This window comes from Lemur catta, chromosome 11 (genome assembly GCF_020740605.2).
Source record: "Lemur catta isolate mLemCat1 chromosome 11, mLemCat1.pri, whole genome shotgun sequence".
Classification (NCBI taxonomy): Eukaryota; Metazoa; Chordata; class Mammalia; order Primates; family Lemuridae; genus Lemur; species Lemur catta.
This window is the reverse complement of record NC_059138.1, coordinates 68,908,004-68,928,597: the sequence shown is the minus strand read 5'-3', so window position 1 is coordinate 68,928,597 and position 20,594 is coordinate 68,908,004. Positions and strand designations below refer to the sequence as shown.

Here is a 20,594-nt window from a genome sequence, read left to right as displayed (position 1 = left end):
TTTTTCAGGAATGACTCAGAGGTTCTTAGAAAATTATGAAAAGACAGAATTTAATACTTATAAAAAAAAAAAAGGAAAGACAAAGAAACAGCAAGGACCTCAAATGGCTATATTCTTTATTTGGGGCTTATTTGGGTTTATAAATTATTTTCATCTTAGTACAGACAGTGAATCTGATGGAAAGACATGCGTGAGGAGGTCAGGAGACCAGGGATTAATGTCTACTTTGAAAAGCATCAGAAGCCAATATTTTGATATCAACAAGCCTCCGTTTTCTCTTACGTAAAATGAGGCTAATTGTAGGCCATGTCCAGGCAGGAGTAGCCAAGTGACCAATCTTCAATCAATGAGGTATGTCGGAAATGATATGTGCCATTCCTAGGTCACCTCCTTGAGGATATTTGACCAGGGCTCTCATTTTTCCCTTTCCACTGGCTGAAACAAATGTGAAGCCATGTTTAGCATGTCAGCCCCCTGTCAGCCTATACTCCTGGACCACTCACCTCTGGACTGTTACCCAAGTGAGACATCTGCTTCTGTGTTATTGATGCCATTGTATAATATTCCGGGGGTCTCTCTATACCGGCAGCTTAGCTGCATCCCCCTAACCAATACACCTGTGTTCCAGCACAAGTCTATCAGGTGCAAGCTAGTTGACCTGAGTCTCTGAACTTGCCACTATACGGAAGGAGACACTATCTAGTCTGCCTAACTCATGGAGGAATGGTCAACAAGCAAATGAGACCCAACAACAGTGTTTGAAAGGTATTATTACGTTAATATAAACAATTAGTAAATAATACAAAGAATGAAATGGAAATGAAATCTATACAATGTAAACACAGTATACAACACTATGCACACTATCAAATGTGTGCATCTTCTTTGTAACTTCCAAATAAACTACATAGTGATTTTTTTAATTCATAAGCCATCAGTTCTCACATACTGATAAACTTTAAAACACCTCTTCCCTTTTTTTCCTATTGCCTGGGCCTCCCCTCCCCTCTTCTCTATTCATAATGGCGTGCATCCAGTTGACACTTAACACTGGCAGTTTTGACTATTCTCAAGTGATTTTGTCAAGCTACAAATTTTAATCCTTCACGTTGAAAGCAATACATGAATTAACTAATGAAGACAGTGAATACTGACTTTTAGAAACAAGTTAAAGAGAACTGAATTAGACAAACAGAATTACAAAAGCTGTACAATATACAAATGATGAAATCATAAGCAGATTAATATGTGCAAGAACAATCACAAAGCTAGTGAGAGAATCCCACCAACCTCTCAGAACTACCATAGCAACCGGCTTTATAGATTTATATTTGAAACTGCCTATACTTAGGTGATGGTGGATAACTGGGGAGACGGCCATGATCTTGAGGTGTGATTTCTCTTTCACAAATGCCAAAGATTCCATGTGCTTTCTCCCATCAAATAAGTCAGCAGAGGTTGGAAACCTAACAAAGAAATGTATGTCCATGTGACATATTCTTACCTCTACAGCATTCTGACTATGTATATGTTTACTTGGAGTCACGTGGCAATGAACTTTTCATAATAGTAACCTCTGGCCTCCTTGATATACTTGAGTCACACTGGCCTTCTTTCTAACCTTTGAACTGGTCAAAATCCTGTCCACTTTGGAAATTTCGTGCTTCCTTTTGCCTGTAACTTTCTGCCCCGGGATGTGCACAGCTGGGTCCTGGCTCAAATGCCCTCTCATCCAATTTGTAACAGACTCTCCCTTCTAGATGATTTTTAACACATCATCCTATTTTTGTTATAGCATATATTATACCACCTAAAATAACTTCGTTAATTTACTTGCTTGTTTCTCTTCATCCCCACTCACGTGCTACACTCAACTACAATAGAACACAATCTCTGTGTCAGCAAGAACCCTGTCTGTTCAGCACTGGAATGCTACTTAGCACAGTACTTTATAAGTATCTGTTGAATCATTTGATGGACTGTATGTTCTCCCTCTTCTCTTCCTTGTTCTGTATGCAATTCTTCAAAAATGAATTTGAACACAGGCAATTCCTAGTTATTTTCACACTTCTAAGAATGGGATGCAGCAGGGGGTGGGAGGTGGTGGTGACAGATCCTGATAGCAGGATGCCAGCCTTAGATAACCTGGCAGAATGGATTCGGTGATCAAAAATCCTGCCATGAGCCGTATTAATCCACTCATGATTTTATCAGCACATTGTGTAGCTTCTGTAATTCTGTTTCTCCAATTCAGTTCTATTTACCTTGTCTCTAACTAGAAGTCAACATTCGCTATCTTATAAAATTAGTTAATTTACATACTGTTTTCAGGTAGTTTCCCAATTTGTTCATCTTTTTCTCTTTTTCCTTCATTTTCATTCTCACACATCGCTGCCCACGCTGGGCTACTTTCTTCGCTTGGTTTTTTCCATCAGACTCAAACTTATAATTGTTACCTGTCAGTCAGAGGAGTGATCACTAGTCGAGGACTGTTTCCGAGGTATTCATAGAAGTACTGGAACTGGGCATCACAAATATTAACAAAGCAGTGTTTCTGGGTCTCTTCCCACCGGTGACGCAGTTGAGACAGCCAAGCAAAAGCCTGGGGACTGACAATCTAAAATCATTGCATAATTGTTTCATGTAAGATACTGACAGTTTTGAGGCAACACATTTATTAATCTAATCGATTCTGTTGGTTCACATTTTATTTCTAAAATTCTCACAAATAGGAAATCTCTTGTAAGCAATTGCAAATTATAACTGCATATAGATGGTTGAATACTTAATCAGAAATATGTAATAAAAGCCTTCATTTTAAACTAGCTTTTATGTAACATAATTCAATTTGTTCAAGCAATGCCTTTTCCCCCCTTATGAATCACCCCAAGAGATTAGATAATTTTTGTGGTTTTCTACTCATGTTACTGAAGTCAGACAGAAAAAGACACCATCTATATTAAAATGACACATAATCCATAATTTCTGCCCATCAGAGACATAAACTACACTTTTGATCAAATTCATTCTAAAACCAGTCCGCTTTTAATATAGAGATTTTCCACTTCATTTTTCATCACATCAAATAACAATATTTTTTCATTGCTATTATTTCCCATCTTATTCAATCTCACCCATTCCTCTTCCAGTTTTAAAAAAATTCCCATCTCTTTCAAGCTACATGTGACCCTAGGGTTTCTGGGGAATCACTGGAAGTTACCAAAATTATTGCCTACTAATTTGTCTGAGGATCACATAGGTTTCAGCATTGCATATTCATGCATTTTAGATGGTTGAAAATTAGACAAATTATCTTTTTAGTACAAAATAACAGACACATTTTAAATCATAATTCATCCTCCTGCAAGCAAATCACCAGGCTGATAAAACAGAATAGAATATATAAAAAGGTACAAGGTCATATTCAAGGAGTAGTATTATCAAAACGAGAACACATGGTAAGTGGTGTTTTGCAAGGATTAGTCTTGGACTAGCAATGAAAGAACACTGTCCACTAATGGTCCCCAAGCTGGATCAACGAATATTTACATTTATGGTTTACATGAAGAAGTCTTTTCTTGCACTTCATGGAAAGAATTAAAATTCACTTTGACTTTAATAAATTGAGAAAGAAGTAGAAAAACAACAGAAACGATTTCACAACACATGCATGCATTCATATTGTGAAAGGAATTGTCTTGCTTTGGTACCACCAACCTCCCTAAAAGGTTGGAGGAAGGGGGTGATGGGCACGATGCATCAGTGTCATTCAGTAGACACGCATACTTCTGACATGTGTCAGGAGGAATATATTTTGGTAAGAAGGGTAAGAAAATTTCCCTTTCACAGTAAACATTGCCATCATCTAAGGGACATGCAGACTTTTTTAAAAGATAGGGAAGGAAAGTTATTAATACACCGAAAGGATTAAAAGTTGGTTTCTTTTAAAAAGTAAATTTTTAGCCATGAAAGGAAAAGACAAAGGATGACCCAAGCAACAATCTAGAATTATGACCAACACTTCTTTCTTCAAGGGGAAATGCATCAAAGGCACACAGTGATGGCTGAAGTGACACACACACACGATCTTATTACTGTTGGCTGTATGTCACAGAGGTGAGACTCACAGGCCAATGGCCCAAGATCATTATTCACCAAGAGGTAGACATGGTGACTTCTCATGGCTCTTCCACCTGGGTTAATTTTTGGATTATCTGAGGCTCCCTACCTGGCAAAATTCTTTGGGAAATTACTTCGGGTGACTCTCATTAGGATAATATATTAGCTAACCCAAATCAAACATACCCAAAATAACTACAACTTTTCAGGACTAATTAAAATACATAAACTTTAAAAAAAAACACAACGACTTTCTTGGAACTACTCTGACAATAAACACTACTTTCACGAAATGACAGCAAATACATAAAATTCCTACAAACAACTTGCCTTCTGAGAAATAAGTTTTGCCACCACATCTCTAGCATGGACATCTATGGTACAAATTGTCATGATCTTCTGCCTGTCTCCGGGTGGAAGTTCTCCCAGCAAGAGTGCAATCAGTGTATTCAGCTGAGAAAGCTAGAAGGAGTTTTTTTTTTTAAAAGAAAAAGAGGAAAGGGTTACAAATATAGAATCTAACGGCCCAACATTCTTCATATTTGTAAGGAGCACTTTAGTTTACAAAACAATTTCAAATATGTTTTCCCAGCTCATTGTCAAGGACAAATATTATCACGCCTCATAAGATGAAGGACAAGAGAATCTGTGAGTAACAATAAAGGCAGGGGCAGACCCAGAGCTTCCGGGCTGCACTGAACTGACTCTCTACTCTATTGACAACTTTGCTGGGACAGAAATGACTACAAATCTTAAAAGGTCAAATTAGATCAGCCTGGAAAACATAGCAAGACCCTGTACCGACAAAACATTTAAAAACTACAGGTATGTTGGCTCATGCCTGTAGTCCCAGCTGCTTAGGAGGATTACTTGAGCCCAGGAGTTGGAGGCTGCAGTGAGCTATGATTGGGCCACTGTACTCCAGCTGGGGTGACAGAGTGAGACCCTATCTCTCAAAGAAAAAAAAGAAAAAAGAAAGAAAAGAAAAAGGTCAAATTAGACTAACTTTTTAAATAGTAAGAGCTAAGTAACACATTATTTTTTTCTTTAGAAAGGAATTCACCTAACAAGTAGTACTTTTTGTTGTTTTAATATAAGATAGTAATCATTACTGAAAAAATATTAAAATGTAGAGCTGAAGAATATCCTACTTTATTCTTATTCATATATTCCTATTCTTGTTTAGGTGTGTTGACCTCTTAGATAAGTATTTTTCAAATTGCTGGTCTTTTTTCAGAGAATGGAAAGGAATGAAATTGAGTGACACAAATGACAATTCATTGCAATGAATGGAACAGAAATATTGCATTACAGGTGGTAAGAGAATATACTGTTTTGTGAAACTTTATTTCCATTTTGAGTGTGTACATACACATGTGAACCTAATGTGATATAAAGCATTTCTTATGGTGAATTGTGGTCAGAAAGGTTTGAAAGATATTGTCTTAGGTGGTTATTTTGTTAGTATGGTTATTTATACAAAAAGATTCCTACCTTACTCAAGGCTTATTTACAAAAACATTATTTCTGCCTTATTCCAGGTACCATACTGTGAAACAATACGGTCCCCTTTCCTCTTCAGCTTTGCAAAGGACAGTCAATTACAAACTGCTGGCACCTGAGAGAGTGACAAATCACCAGAGACTCTCAAACCTTTGTAGCCTACTGTCAAAACCAGGTTCCCTATTGTACTATTATCACGTCCCAGAAAATATGGAACCCTGCAGACTTCCCTGAGATTGCTGTACGGCTGGAGAATGGAGAAAGTCATACAGCTGTGGGAGGAAAGGAGAAGAAATGCAGGCAGATGATAACCATCACGTGCACGATTTACATGAAAGGAGAACGCACAGTGTTGTAGGCACTGATTAAGCATATTGTTGATATCACTTCATTTCATCTTGTAGCAATCTACTACAACTACTACATCTTGTAGCAATCATCCTAACTTTGCAGATGAGAAAACTGAGTTACAGACGCATTAACCACATTTACCAATCCGGGAAGGGGGGAATTCAAACCCTGAGAGTCTGATTCAGAGCCAGGGTCTTGCCAGTCACATTGCATAGACTCCCCTGGATCTGCCCTCAGAAGACCTACTCACCCACTGCCTTTGAGTCTGAGAAACTGTGGCTATGCAAGGAGCATCCTGGACAGATTTAAAATTAAACATAAAGGAAAACTGGCTTAAAAAAATAAAAAAAAATACGTACTTAGACTTTAGACTTTCAGGATATACAACAGCTTTATAAGCATTTAATCTACTTTTCTCTCACCCCAGCTTTATTGAGGTATGATTGAAAAATAAAAATTGTATATATTCAAGGTACACATTTTGATGTATGTATACATGGTAAAATGATTACCACAATCAAATTAACTGACATATACATCATCTCTCATAGTTTTTTTCCTTGGTGAGAGCGCTTGAGATCAACTCTCTCAGAAAATTTCAAGAATATAACACATTATTATTAACTATAGTTGCCATGTTGTGCATTAGGTCTCCAGAACTTACTCACCTTATAACTGAAAGTCTATACCCTTTGACCAACATCTTCCTTCCTCTCCCACCCCAGTCCCTAGTAACCACCATTCTACTGTTACTATGTGTTCAATGACTTTTTAAAAATATTCCATTTACAAGTGAGATCATACAGTATTTGTCTTTCTGTGTCTAGCTTATTTTACATAGAATAATGTCCTTCAGATTCATCCATGTTGTTGCAAATGTCAAGATTTCCTTCTTTTTTAAGGCTGAATAGTATTTCATTTTTTGTGCATATATACTCCATATTTCTGTGTGTGTATATACATATGTACGTATAAATGTGCGTATACATTTTCTTTATCCATCTATCAACAGACACTTAGGTTGTTTCCATATCTTGGCTATTTTGAATGCTGCTGCAATGAACATGTCAAGATAGAGTTTGTTTCCTTTGGCTACATACCAAGAAGTGAGATTGTTGGATCATGTGGTAATTCTATTTTTAATTTTTTGAGAAACCTCCATACTGTTTTTCACAATGGTTGTACTAATTTACATTCCCACCAATAACCAAGAAGGTGAAAGGTCTGTGCATTGAAAACTATAAAACATTGATGAAAGAAATTGAAGAAGGCAGATAAATGGAAAGATATCCCATGTTTATGGATTGGAAGAATTTATATTGTTAAAATGTCCATACTACCAGTTCTCTATAGACTTGATGCACTTGTATCAAAATTCCAATGGCATTTTTTTGCAGACATAGAAAAAAACTCTTAAAACTTGTGTTAAATCACAAAAGACCCTGAATAGCTAAAACAATCTTAAGCAAGAAGAATAAAGCTGGAGTCATCACACCTCTTTACTTCAAATTATATTATGAAGCTATAGTAATCAAAACAGTATGGTACTGGTATAAAAACAGATACGTAGACCAATGGAATAGAAGAGAGAGTCCAGAAATAAATTTTTCAACTATTTTCAACACAGGCACAAAAACTACAAAATGACAAAAGGACTCTTCAGTAAATGGTGTTGTGAAAACTGAATATTACATGCAAAAGAATACAACTGAACCTTTATGCCATATACAAAAAACAACTCAGAATGGATCCAACACATAAACAAAAGACCTGAAACTCTAAAACTCCGAGAAGAAAACATACAGGAAAAGTTCCAAGACTTTAGTCTTGGCAATGATTTTTTGGATTTGAAAAACACAGGCAACAAAAGCAAAAACAAACAAGTGGGACCATATAAAACTAAACAGTTTCTGTTTGCTATGGCAAACAATCAACAAAATTAAAATGCAACCTATGGAATGGGAGAAAATATTTTCAAACCATGTATCTGATAAGGGGTTAATATCCAAAATATATAAGAAACTTGTACAACTCAATAGCAAGGTGAATGAATGAATGAATAACCTGATTAAATAATGGACAAAGGACCTGAATAGACATTTTTTCCAAAGAAGACATACAAATGGCCAATTGGTATATGAAATGCTCAACATCACTAATGGTTAGAGAAATGCAAATCAAAATCACAATGAGATACCATTTCACACTCCTTAGGATGGCTATAACGGAGAGGTCAAAAGATAACAAGTATTGGCAAGGATGTGCATTAATCTACTACAAGGGTAACATCAAAGATCACAGATCACCATAAAAGATATAATAATAATGAAAAAGTTTGAAATGTTGCAAGAATCACCAAAATGTAACACTGAGACAAAGTGAACATATACTGTTAGAAAAATGGTGCAGATGGACTCGCTTGGTGTGGGATTGCCATAGACCTTCAATTTGTAAAAAATGCAATATCTGTGAAGTGCAATGAAGTGAAACACAATAAAATGAGGTATACCTGTACTTTTATGACCTCTAAAAAATGTAGTTAAATTTTAACAAAAGCAGACGTGATCATTATTCCATGTATGATGTGTTCAATGTTCACCACCCCCTAGGTTTTAGGTTCCAGGAAGGTGAGGACAGTGTCTTACTCAGAGCTTTAGCCTCAGAGCCACTGAAGAACTGACTCCCAAACAGTAGGTGCTCAATGAGTATTTGCCAAATAGATGAATGAATGTACAATAACAATCCATGCACATGTAATTTTCTAAACAAAATGAATATACATGTCGGTTAGAAAACAGGTATTTTGGCATTGGACATTTTCTCATTTGGGTCAAGATATCCAGTCTTTACAGTATCAAATCTTACACCATTATCAGTATTTTGTTAAAAAAAAAAAGGGTTGATTGTAACAGCAGGAATAATATCTTATGCCTTGTAAGAACATTTATAATTTTAAGTGTGTTCACATGCATTGTCTTATCCGAGCCTCCCAACAACCTGTGATTTATACATTATTGATTCATTTTCATGGAAGTGCAGTCAAATGGAAGATGATTAAAACTACAGCTTGTCGATATTTTACCTGCAAAGCATCGTATGTTGGGGCTCTTATATTGTATTTCCAGGTTACACCTTCCCTGATGATACTCTTTTGTAAGTAATAAAATTCTGTAGTCCTGGTTATATAATGTAGTTATAAAATGTCCATTTATTTGGGCAATGGCATCAGGTAGAAATTATTATGGTCAATACTATAACTGCATATAAGTTTATGGTCTGTGACACAGAAAACATCCTTTGGCAGCTTTTTAAAAAAATACATCCTGTCATGTAATTAGTACTTATTTTTGCCATTGACCATAGCAGTGTTACCTGATTTTCTACTGGATCAAGGATGCTTCTCTCCAGTCTATTACCTACAGCCCTCTGAAACTCAAGTAACTGTTTTCCTGGAGTATAAGCACAGCACATACCTTAAACTAGAAAGAAGTCTAATTAGAGTAAAATCCAAAGTCTTATGGAGCGCAAAGTCTTCCATGATTTCGTATCGCTCTCCTCCTGTCTCACCCACTCTAATCATGCTAGCCTTCTCTTTGTTCCCGCAGTATGGCTGCTTCAAGTCCCCAGCAACTGTTTCATCTGCCTGAGTCACCTTCCCTATGATCTTTATATGGTTGGCATGTTCTCATCATTCAAGGTCTTAGTTCAAATTTACTTTCTCAAATTGGCCTTCCCTGGCCATTCTATTTACCATTATACCCTACCCGATTATCCTATACGTTTCTATTTCATTTTCTTTATGGTACTTATGAGTATCCTATCATTCACTTATTTCCTTGTTTGTCTCTTTCGCTTTAACATATAAGCTCTGCAGGAGCAAGGCTCATATCTGTCTTATTCTGTACAATGTTTCCATACCTAGCACAGTGGCCAGCATAAAGTATTACTTGTGCTGAAGTCAATACTCACTGTTTAATGAGGGAAGAAATGAAAAAATGAATGACAGCAACAATACACACCAGAACATTTTGTTCTCTCATTCACTCATTCATACAAGATGACAAATGTGGTTACTGTTTCCAGAGCCTAGAGGCCGATCAGGAATACAGATAAATAATTGCAATTGTTCTGCTAGGGCAAGGACAAAGTACTGTGACAGCTCAGAAATAGGGCCTCGCCTAACCTAGGGCTTGGAAAAGCATTTTGAAGGAAAGTATATCCATGCTAAGACCTAAAGAATGAACAGGGTTTAGGCTGTGGAGAATTGGGGCATTGGTCAACCAGGGAGGCAGCCTCTGAGCCACAGGAAGCAGCCTGTGGGAGGACCCAGATGGAGCAGGTGGCTCTGTGAAGACCTGAAGAGGTCACTAAGAACGGCAGGGCAGGTGGCAGAGGTGGACCAGGCGTGTGAGCACGCTGCACAGGAAAGCGAGCGTCCACACATGCAGGGCATGGCTGGCTCATTTAGGGCAATGAGATGTTGCTGATGGTTCCAGGAGGTGGGGTGACAATTAGATTTGTTTTTAAAAGATTTCTCTGGCCACTGCATGAAGAATGATTTGGAGGGAAATAAGACTGGAGGAAAAAAGACCAGAGAGAAGGATGCTACAGTCACCCAGGTGAAAGTGGAGAGTGGCCTGGACTAGGAAGTTAATAAAGCAGTAGGAGAAAATAGTAAGAACAGAGATCTTTGAGTCAAACAAAGAGATCTGGTAGTTAACTGGCCAGCAGATGAAAGAAGAGTCAAGCAGGTTTCTAGTGGGAGCAACTGGTGAAGAATGCTGGTGTTTTTTCCTAATGTTGGGAACACTGAAAAGCAAGTTTGAGAAGAATGAGTGTATTTTGGGTGTTCTGGGTTGGGTGTGACTGTGAGTGAAAAATCCCAGTACGCGGCTGGCTGTGCTTCAGGACAGAGATCTGACCTGGAGATCAAAGTCATCAGCACGTTATAAAGGACACTGAGCAGCCACAAAAGTGGAAGAGATTAGCCAGGGATGCATGGCATGGTGAAAAGAAAAAGGAACCCAGAATAGAGTCATAAGTAACAGAAACATTTAAGGGGCAGGAGGAGGAAAAGGAGCCAGGGAAATTGAAGAGCAGCCCAGGTTTTCTAGGTGGAAACTTAGAATTCAAATAAACATGAACATAAGGGAAAAGAGTATGGGAAGAAGGAGGCAGTGTCTTCTAACATAAAGAAAATAGAACTAGACTCAATCAAGTGGTAGAAATGGGTTGTGGAGAGAGTCGGGGATAAGAAAAAGGAAAGAGCTTGCCAGGCACAGTTGCTCACGCCTGTAATCCTAGCACTCTGGGAGGCTGAAGCAGGAGAATTACTTGAGGTCAGGAGTTCAAGACCAGCCTGAGCAAAAGCGAGACCCCGTCTCTACTAAAAAATAGAAAACAAATTAGCCAGGCATGGTAGCATGCTCCTGTAGTCGCAGCTACCTGGGAGGCTGAGACAAGAGGATCGCTTGAGCCCAAGAGTTTAAGGATGCTGTGAGCTAGGCTGACACCACGGCACTCTAGCCCAGGCGACAGAGCAAGACTCTGTCTCAAAAGAAAAAAAAAAGGAAAGGACTAGTAGACATCAGGTCAACAAGCTTGATTACAATGAAGGTTACAGAGATAGGGCATGACATGGAAGGAGATGTGGCACGTGAATGGATCAGATTAGAATTACATGGCATAAATGTGTAACAAATCCCTTTTTCTCTTTCCTTCATCTGTCATTGTGGGGACCTTGAGTTACTTCAGATCTGTTCTGCATCTTTCTCTAAAGCAGCAATGGCAAACTACAGGCCATGAGCCAAATCTGGCCCATCACCTGTTTTTATAAACAAAGTTTTATTGGAACCCAGGTAACACCTATTCACTTGCAAATTATCTACGGCTTCTTTTCCACCACCACAGCAGAAATGTAGAGTTGCAGAAGAGTCTATTGGCCCACAAAGACGAAATATTTACTATCTGATTCTTCATAGAAAAAGTTGGCCAATCCTTGCTCCAGAATCAAGACGTAATCATGGCAGAAGTCCTCTATAAATGGCTCACTTTGCTTGCAAAGTATTTATTTCTCAGGGCTTTATCCTAGGGAAAAACATCCCCACTGATAACCTCTTGGGTTGTAAAGTGGACAGGAGTTTCAGTTGTCCATTTCTTCTGCATTTAATCCTTATCACTGACTAAACTCCACATGTTTTTTATACTCATTAAATCTGAGTTTATAATTTCTCTGGAATTTCATTGGATTAAAATAGGCTTACCATTGAAATAGCTTCCTTTTTCTTTTTTTTTGTATGTTTGGACTGATTTTCTCTGCTCTTATTTATTTATCAGTTCAATTTCATCTGTTCCCAGCTTTCATCAAATTATCTGGTCCTGTATTTCCAGGAATAATGTGAATGATTTTCATATACTTGACCTGTCATTCAGTATAATTTTTGACGAGAGGGGAGGTAGAGAGTATGTGTTCTTTTCATGGTCTTGTGAGTTTCTTCTAGATTATAAAGCATGAGGCTATCAGATCACATTTTTACATAGAGGCAAAAAAAAATTAAATAAATGACATAACCAACAAAAAAACAAAAAACACTTGTGTCCAAAATATACTGGGTAGCTCCAGGCTTGGGGTTGGGAAAAGATAAGAACACCATCAATATTGCATCCAATTTGTTTTTGAAAGAATTTCTCAGTGACTAAAAGTGAGATCAAAATTAACTTTAAGCAGCAAAATGACAGTCTCTTTCTTACACGTATACTAGTTTTTCTGGGTCTTTTTTGGGGGCGTGGGGAAGATGGTTCATGAGGAAAGTTTTATATTGTTTATCTTGAGTACTATATCAAAAGTCTCTCGGTAATGTCGCAGCACATGACAGTTATTAATTTTTTAAAGTCCAAAATGCTTCCATCTCTCTTTTGATGATTTTCACACAGTTCAATAATCAAGGAGGAACGTAAAAACTTTCTAACCAGATCCCAAGCATCCAAAACAAAATACTTTCCCCAAGCAAATCTGAGCAATTAAATCTATAATATTTGTCATTTGTTCAAAGACTCTGAGAAGGCAGGCATATATGTCCAACATATGCACCATCTAACCTGACACCATCTAACATGCAATCACAATAGGTCTAAGGGGAAAATAGAGTTTAAAATTATTATGTTGGTATATTTATCTCACTACCCTTTTAGAAGTGAGAAGGAAATAAATTACTTAGAATCATCAATTATACCCAACTCCAATCTTAGTTTTAAAATTAAGCTATTTTAAATGACTAAAGTTCATTTAAAAAATTGCTCACAGTATTAGCCAGAGTGATTTTAATTAAAAACATGTTCTAGCAGATGGTTACATCGATTTGTAAAGGGAGTAAAGTAAAAGGGTTTTAACTTGGATGCACACACTTTTGGTGACCCAAACCACAGCTTTAGTAGAATTCAAATGTTGCCTTCTCTAATATACATGTTAGGACCAGTCTAAACATTGAGACACTGTGTTGAAGGCATCCCTTTGGCTGGTTTGTCAAATATTTCAATTCATGCTAGAAGTGTTTCATAATTATGCAGATAAATACTTTTTTCACCCGAGACCCCCTTTCTCTACTTCTTATCTGACTTGAAAAATGAAGCAGCATCTAATGCTTGAACAAAGTGGAAAACTTTAGAACTATTTTAAGAGAGAAGAAAGCTAAATTCCATTAATTAGCTGAATACGCCAAAGCTACTGGATATGAATAACTTTATGAGAATGAGAAGAACCAATCCAATGTTGCTGACAGGGGAGGGAGTAAACACTTCTTATACACTATGCTGACTGGAAAGGTAAACTTGGCACTATCTTCCAAAGGCTTTGACCTAACGATTCTACATCTGAAAATTTATCCTGAAGAAATGAAAAAAACAAAACATGTGCAACATGTATACAAAGGCTGTTTACTGCAGCATTATTAATGAGAGTAAAAAAAAAAAAAACCCTAAAACAAACAAATAAAACCAAAAAACAACCTAACCAGCCAGTATTACCAACGATGATGATTACAAGAATAAGTGGTCTTGCCACATATTGGATTAAACTGACATGGACAATTTATTAACACAAAGAAATTTTTAAATAAAACAAAACATACTCTAATGCACAGTACATAGCCAAACATGAGAGAGGTAGAAAGGGAGAGGAGAGAGATAGGGGTAGGGGATGGTGTGGAAGAGACTGAAAAAGAGGGAGGGAGTGGCAGGGAGAGAGAGACAGAGACAGAGACAGAGGGAGATCCCTTCTCTGATGGCAGGAATATGCCTCAAAGGCAAAGCAGTAGAGTAAGGTTAATAAGCTAATGCCATGGCAGCTTTTTTTTTTTTTTTTTTTTGACATAGTCTCATTCTGTTGCCCGGGCTAGAATGCAATGGCATCATCATAGCTCATAGCAACCTCAACTCCTGGGCTCAAGCGATCGTTGTGCCTTAATCTCCCAAGTAGCTGGGACTACAGGTGCACACCACTACGCCTGGCTAATTTTTCTATTTTTAGTAGAGACAGGGTCTCACTCTTGCTCAGAGCTAGTCTGGAACTCCTGACATCGAGTAATCCTCCCACCTCAGCCTCCCACAGTGCTAGGATTGCAGGTGTGAGCCACTGTGTTCCCATTTCTGTTGTGCCTCTTGCACTCCCTTGAGAAGGCAGGAAGTTGGAACTAAGATGCTGACATAAAGCTGAGATCCTCAAAGTGTTATAGTCCAATAAGAGGTTCTAAAAAACTACCCATCAGGTCAACAATCAACATGAAAGCTTGAAATATCTTGACGCGTAGGCAGGGGAAAAAGTCCCTTAAAACAAATAAAAATCTCAAGTCTACGCCACATGAAACTAGGACATCCAAACTGACCCTGCCAATGTGCTCAGGAAATCCTAAGTAATTAACAACAAAGTTAATCCAGAACTTACAAGACTTGTAGAGACCTGAAAGAGAAAAGGGAAAACAAACACTACAGGAACATTTGCTTAATTCGGGGTCGAAATTCCTATAGAAAAAACAAACCTAAATAAAAATAACCTTAGAAAATAAACACACAAAAATCAAATCCAATTTAATAGAAAATTCAGCGTCTAAAGAACAAGAGTTAGTAGAACTATCTAAATAAAATCATTAAACATCTATCTCTTTGAAATAATTAATGAGATAAAATATAGAAACCACAATGAAAAGATACATCATTATAAAACTGATTTTTAAAGAGCCAAAAAGAACTCTGGGAAATTGAGATATGATAACTGAAATTAAACTGATGAAATGAGTATGTAAATTGAAGTGTTTAAGAAGGAAATCCTTCTACACTGTTGATGAGAATGTAAGTTATTATAGCCATTATGAAAAATAGCATGAAGATTTTTGAAGAATTTAAAAATAGAACTACCACATGATCCAGCAATCTCACTATTGCAGATATATACAAAAGAAGTGAAACCAGTATGAAAAAGAGATGTCTGTACTCCCATGTTCACTGAAGCATTATTCATAACAGCCATGTTACAGAATCAACCTAAGTGTCCCTCAATGGACGAATGGATAAAGAATGTGGTACATGTGTGCAGTGGAATATAATTCAGTCTTTAAAAGGAAGAAAATTCTGTCGTTTGCCACAACACAGATGAACCTAGAGGACATTATATCAAGTGAAATAAGGCAGACACAGAAAGACAAGTACTGCATGATCTCAGTTACATGTGGAATATAAAAAAAGTTGAACTCATATAAACAGTAAAATGGTAGTTACCAGGGCGTAGGAGTTCTGGGGAGATGTTAGTCAAAGGACGCAAAAGTTCAATTAGTAGATTAAGTTCAAGAGATCTATCGTACATCATGGTGACTAGTTATTATTTTTGAAAATTGATAAGAAAGCAGATTTTAAACATTCTTACCACAAAAAAAGATATGTGAGGTAAGGCATATATCAAATAGTTCAATTTAGCCATTCTACTATATATATATATATATATATATCAAAACATCATGCTGTACACCATAAATATAAACAATTTTTACTTTTCAATTAAAATTAAAAATTTTTAAGTGAAAATATTAAAGTGTTTAAGTATAAAGATTACTAGTATCTACAACTAACTTTAAAAAGAACCACAGATATAAGATGAATTGATGGGTGAAAAGAGTGTTGGATAAAGGGCAGATGTGATAAGAAAATAAAACAAGATTTTAATTGTCGAATCTAGGTGATTGGCATACACATCACTATATAATTATTTCAACTTTTCTGTATGTTTGAAAAAATTTTATGATAAATTGTTGGAGAAAAACTCATTAAATGAATTGTGCATCACATTAGACACCATTGTCATTATTGCCATTATCATTGTAGCATTAACAACAATAGTAATGGCTAATGTAGTACTTGAATTTTGACAAGCACTTTTATTTATTTATTTATTTTTTATTTCAGCTCTTCATGGGGGTACAAAACCTCAGGTTATATACATTGTCCATGTCCCGCCCATCCCCCTGAGTCAGAGCCTCAGGCGTGTCCATTCTCCAGACAGTGTGCCTGGCACTCACCATGTAGTCATACCTCCATCCCCTCCCCCCACCCCCCACCTCCCCGAGTCAGCACCTTCAAGCATGACCATTCCCCAGACGGTGTGCAATGCACTCATCATGTAGGCATACACCCATCCCCTCCCCCCATCCCCCATCTCAGTCTGATATCCAATTGGTATCCTTCCCCGATGTGCATTTAGGTGATGATCAGGGAAACCAATTTTCTGGTGAGTACATGTGGTGCTTGTTTTTCCATTCTTTGGATACTTCACTTAATATAATGGGTTCCAACTCTCTCCAGGAGAACCAAAGAGATGTCGTATCATCGTTATTTCTTATAGCTGAGTAATACTCCATGGTATACATATACCACAGTTTACTAATCCATTCGTGGATTGATGGGCACTATTGACAAGCACTTTTAAATAACGTTTCCCACATATGAACTTACTAATCCTTCTAATGATCCTATGATGCAGGTGCCGTCATTGTCCTTGTTTTACAGATGGTGAAACTAAGGCACAGAGCAGTCCACTTGCTTGCCTATGGCCACACAGCTAATGCAGAAATGGGACAGGCTGAGATTTGAACCTACATAATTTTGCCCCGGGTTCCTCTTTATTCTTAATCATTTGCTACAAGGAAAAAAAGTTACCAGAACTACAAAAAGAAAAAAATCTTAAAAGTAGCTGAAAAACAAGACAGATTTCTTATAATAGAAAAATAATTTGACAGAGTTAAGATTTCACAACAATAAAAGCCACAAAAGAAAAAAATATTTTTTAAAGTACTGAAAGAAAACAACTCTCAACTTGGAATTCCCTACCTAGCTAAATTATGAAAAAGAAAGTCAAAATAAAGCCAAGGGACCCCCAAATTTCCTATTAAAATCTACCACTGCACAAACCGCTAAAAGATATACTACAGAAAGAAGGGAAATGAATTCAGAAATAAGAAATGAGGTGAAAAATAAGTAATCAGCAAAGCCATTGCTAAATATGTTGGTAAATCTAAATAAGATTTAAAATAATAACAATAGTAATAATATCACCAGCACCGCATTTAATGGTAGATTTTAAAGAATACAGTTATACAGTGGCATGTAAATTGGAGAGTGAAAGTCATAAATAAATGACTGTAAGGTCCTTGATGAGAAAGGGTAAGATCTGTTAACAGCGAAAGAAAATGTAACTAACTGCTCAGCTTCGGCACCCAAGAGGTAGCCACTAGAACTGCAGAGATCGCACCCCACGTAGAAACCGGCCACTGCTTTAAATCGAATCTATAACTTCAAGCCTACTAAATAGAAACCAATACTCCATCTTCCTAAGAATGTAAAAATCAAGAACATATTCTTCTCTAAGAGTAAGTAGCACAAAAACTTCTTTAGTAACATACATAAGTTGGGTGGCCCCAGTCCAAGACTAAAAGAACACAATTACAAGAAATAATCCACACTTGAAACTCCTGAATGTGAGCGTTAACAATACAAGGATTGTTCACTGTCTGAATCTATTTGATTCTTAAGGCGCTGAAGTAGAAATATTGCCATGGGAGAAGACAGGAAGTGGGGAATAGTGAGAAGTGTTCTGATTCAGAACCAGGAAGAGGGTGCCGGCCATGCCAGTTTCTCTTATGAACTGCACAATGTTGGGAAAATCACTTAATATCTCTGCATTCAGAGTTTACCTACTAAAAACAAGAGTAGATAAACTAATATTTAAACTCCTTTCTAAGCCTAATATCCTCTGAATCTATAAGCTGAGAAAAAGGCCATGTCTCTGAATTGTTATACAGTTAAGAGCACATCTTAAGATGGGAGGCTTAAGAAAGACTCATAGCATAACTGCGATCAATAAAATAGAATTCAAAATAGACTATATTCCAAAGTTTCTCATCTGTGATTTGTAATTAAGAGAAAACTGAAACCCATGAAAATGTTTGTATTTGTTGAGCAGCCCTCCACCTTTTAAAATCATATCCACATTTTGTAATAAATATATGACATGCCTAGTTGGAAAGTCTTACACAGAAGGAAAAAAATAGGTGCAGTATCTAGGTACAGGTGCTATAATAGAGACTTGGAAGATAATGGACATGACTTTTTTTTTCTTCCCAAACCCATGTAGAAATTAGAAGCACAACACAAAGGTAGAAAATGAAAAATTTAGCAACTGATTGATAAAATCTTCCTGGCATAGTGACTTGCACACAGAAGACACTCCATACATGATGAATGAATGAATAAATGAATTAATGAATGAAGCTTACCTCCTCCAGTTCCTTCAAGTCTCAAAAATCACAAATCTATAAAATACCTGTTTTTTATGGAAATCCTTTAGGGCTGTTTCATAGCCTTCCTCCAGTCTACTGAAGGCTATTCCTACGTCCGCAGTCCACCATATTTGTGAGCTGGTTAGTGCCACTTGAGCCGGGAAATCAAAAATCCACAGTTCCCTAGGTTTTTCCTCATAGGCCACTATAGCTTCTGTGATAGAATGACGCACTGTTTCTTGCATGGTCTGTTCGAGCTGCAGAAGCCATGTTTCCACCTTGAAAGCAATTGAAATGTTATAACACAGGCTTAACTATGGAAAAAGGATAATTCCGCCCTCACACTGTGGAGAAGAAAGCCTCAGGTGGATTTATTTTAAATCCAGGTAGAAAACTACAAGAGGGATAACTCAAGGTGGAAGTTGAACAACCGATCCATGAAGTCTTTCTCGCAGGGATACTGCTCATCTTATTTTACCTACCAGTTTGGCTAATAACTTTCCCAGCCTAAGGAGAGAAGGTGTTCTCTACCACTCATCTCTCAGCTTTGAAGGCAAGGAGATTCCAGACCAAGATTCCCCTCTCATGACACATCGTGTTTTGAGAAACCAAATGTCACAGCTACTGATAGAGGTATAAGTCATACTCTAGAGCTTTGAGGATACTGCAAGTGATTTTTTTAAACGACATATCTTCTGGTAAATTTTAAACCTACTGAAAACACTTCTCTAAAATCTTCATAGTTCTTAGCCTTAAGACAAAGTGTTTTCAGCAAGTATCTTAATTATATTCCCTACTGGTTCTAATCTTCACACTTGTCAGAAATTAGGCAGCAGGAGAGTATAAGAGAGAGGACAACTGCTGACTTGTGAAAATTAATCTTTTTTAAAACTTTCAAGTTTATTTTGCTCCCACAAATATATCTTAGTCAGTTTTCTATCCTGTTCAATGTATTAATATTTTTTATATGAATCCATGTATCTTTTCCTGTGGGATGATATCCTATAACTAAAAGCATACATATACTATTTGGATATAGTTGACCATAGCAATTAAAATGACTAGAATAAATAGCATAATACATAAATTCCAAGGCCCACATGGGAGGCTGAAGATGCTACAACTTATTTCTTTCCCTACCCTTGTGAAGATGGCAGCAGCACTCCTAGAACCTCTTCTCTTGAGAATTGGGAAGGAGTGGTAAATTAGCTGACAACCGTCTCTCTTGAGAGAAAAAGGAAGCACGTGCCTGACAATAACCCCAACATCTCTTATTAAGAGCCCTCGCCTCTGGCTTCATAGCTGTGCTTTGTCAACATGCATGAGTTCAGGTTCATCTGATCTAATCAATGGGATCCTGTATCTCTACCTTAATCACTAAGAGCTATCTCTTAATGTCACCAAGCAACAAGTTCCCTCAGTGAATCAGTCATTATTTAAGCATCTCCTACATACTCTGGGATCCATATCGTCACTATGGCCACCTGTCTTCAAGAACTTTCTGGTCTCTTTGGGAAGACCAAACATGTGTGTATGTCAAGACATCAGCTTATGTTTAGATGACTATGCCAACAACAGTGACCTAACTCAGTATGATTTGAGAACAAAGCTCTGATGAGGTATTCACTGGATCCTTCCTTTTTTGGTATTTCACAAGCAACCCTCTGTAATAACATTACCACCTCCCATTATTACTAAGTATGTGTATATCCATTTTCTCAATGAGCCTAAGAGCTCCTCAAAGACAAGGGCCACGCCTTGCTCATGTTTGAGTCCCCAAAAGCCTAATTTAGCGTCTACGCA

General features: G+C 37.2%; 1 protein-coding gene across 1 annotated transcript in view; it reads right to left on the bottom strand.

The window, feature by feature from the left end:
* The window catches only part of DNAH11 (dynein axonemal heavy chain 11), a 301,905-nt gene that overhangs the window by 189,629 nt on the left and 91,682 nt on the right, over positions 1–20,594 (bottom strand). Inside the window, exons 30-33 of the mRNA XM_045564154.1 lie at positions 18,836–19,069; positions 4,443–4,581; positions 3,711–3,865; positions 2,457–2,617 (exon numbers count right to left, since the gene is read on the bottom strand). Of these exons, the coding sequence (XP_045420110.1) occupies positions 2,457–2,617; positions 3,711–3,865; positions 4,443–4,581; positions 18,836–19,069 (689 nt within the window). The remainder of the gene's footprint in view (positions 1–2,456; positions 2,618–3,710; positions 3,866–4,442; positions 4,582–18,835; positions 19,070–20,594) is intronic.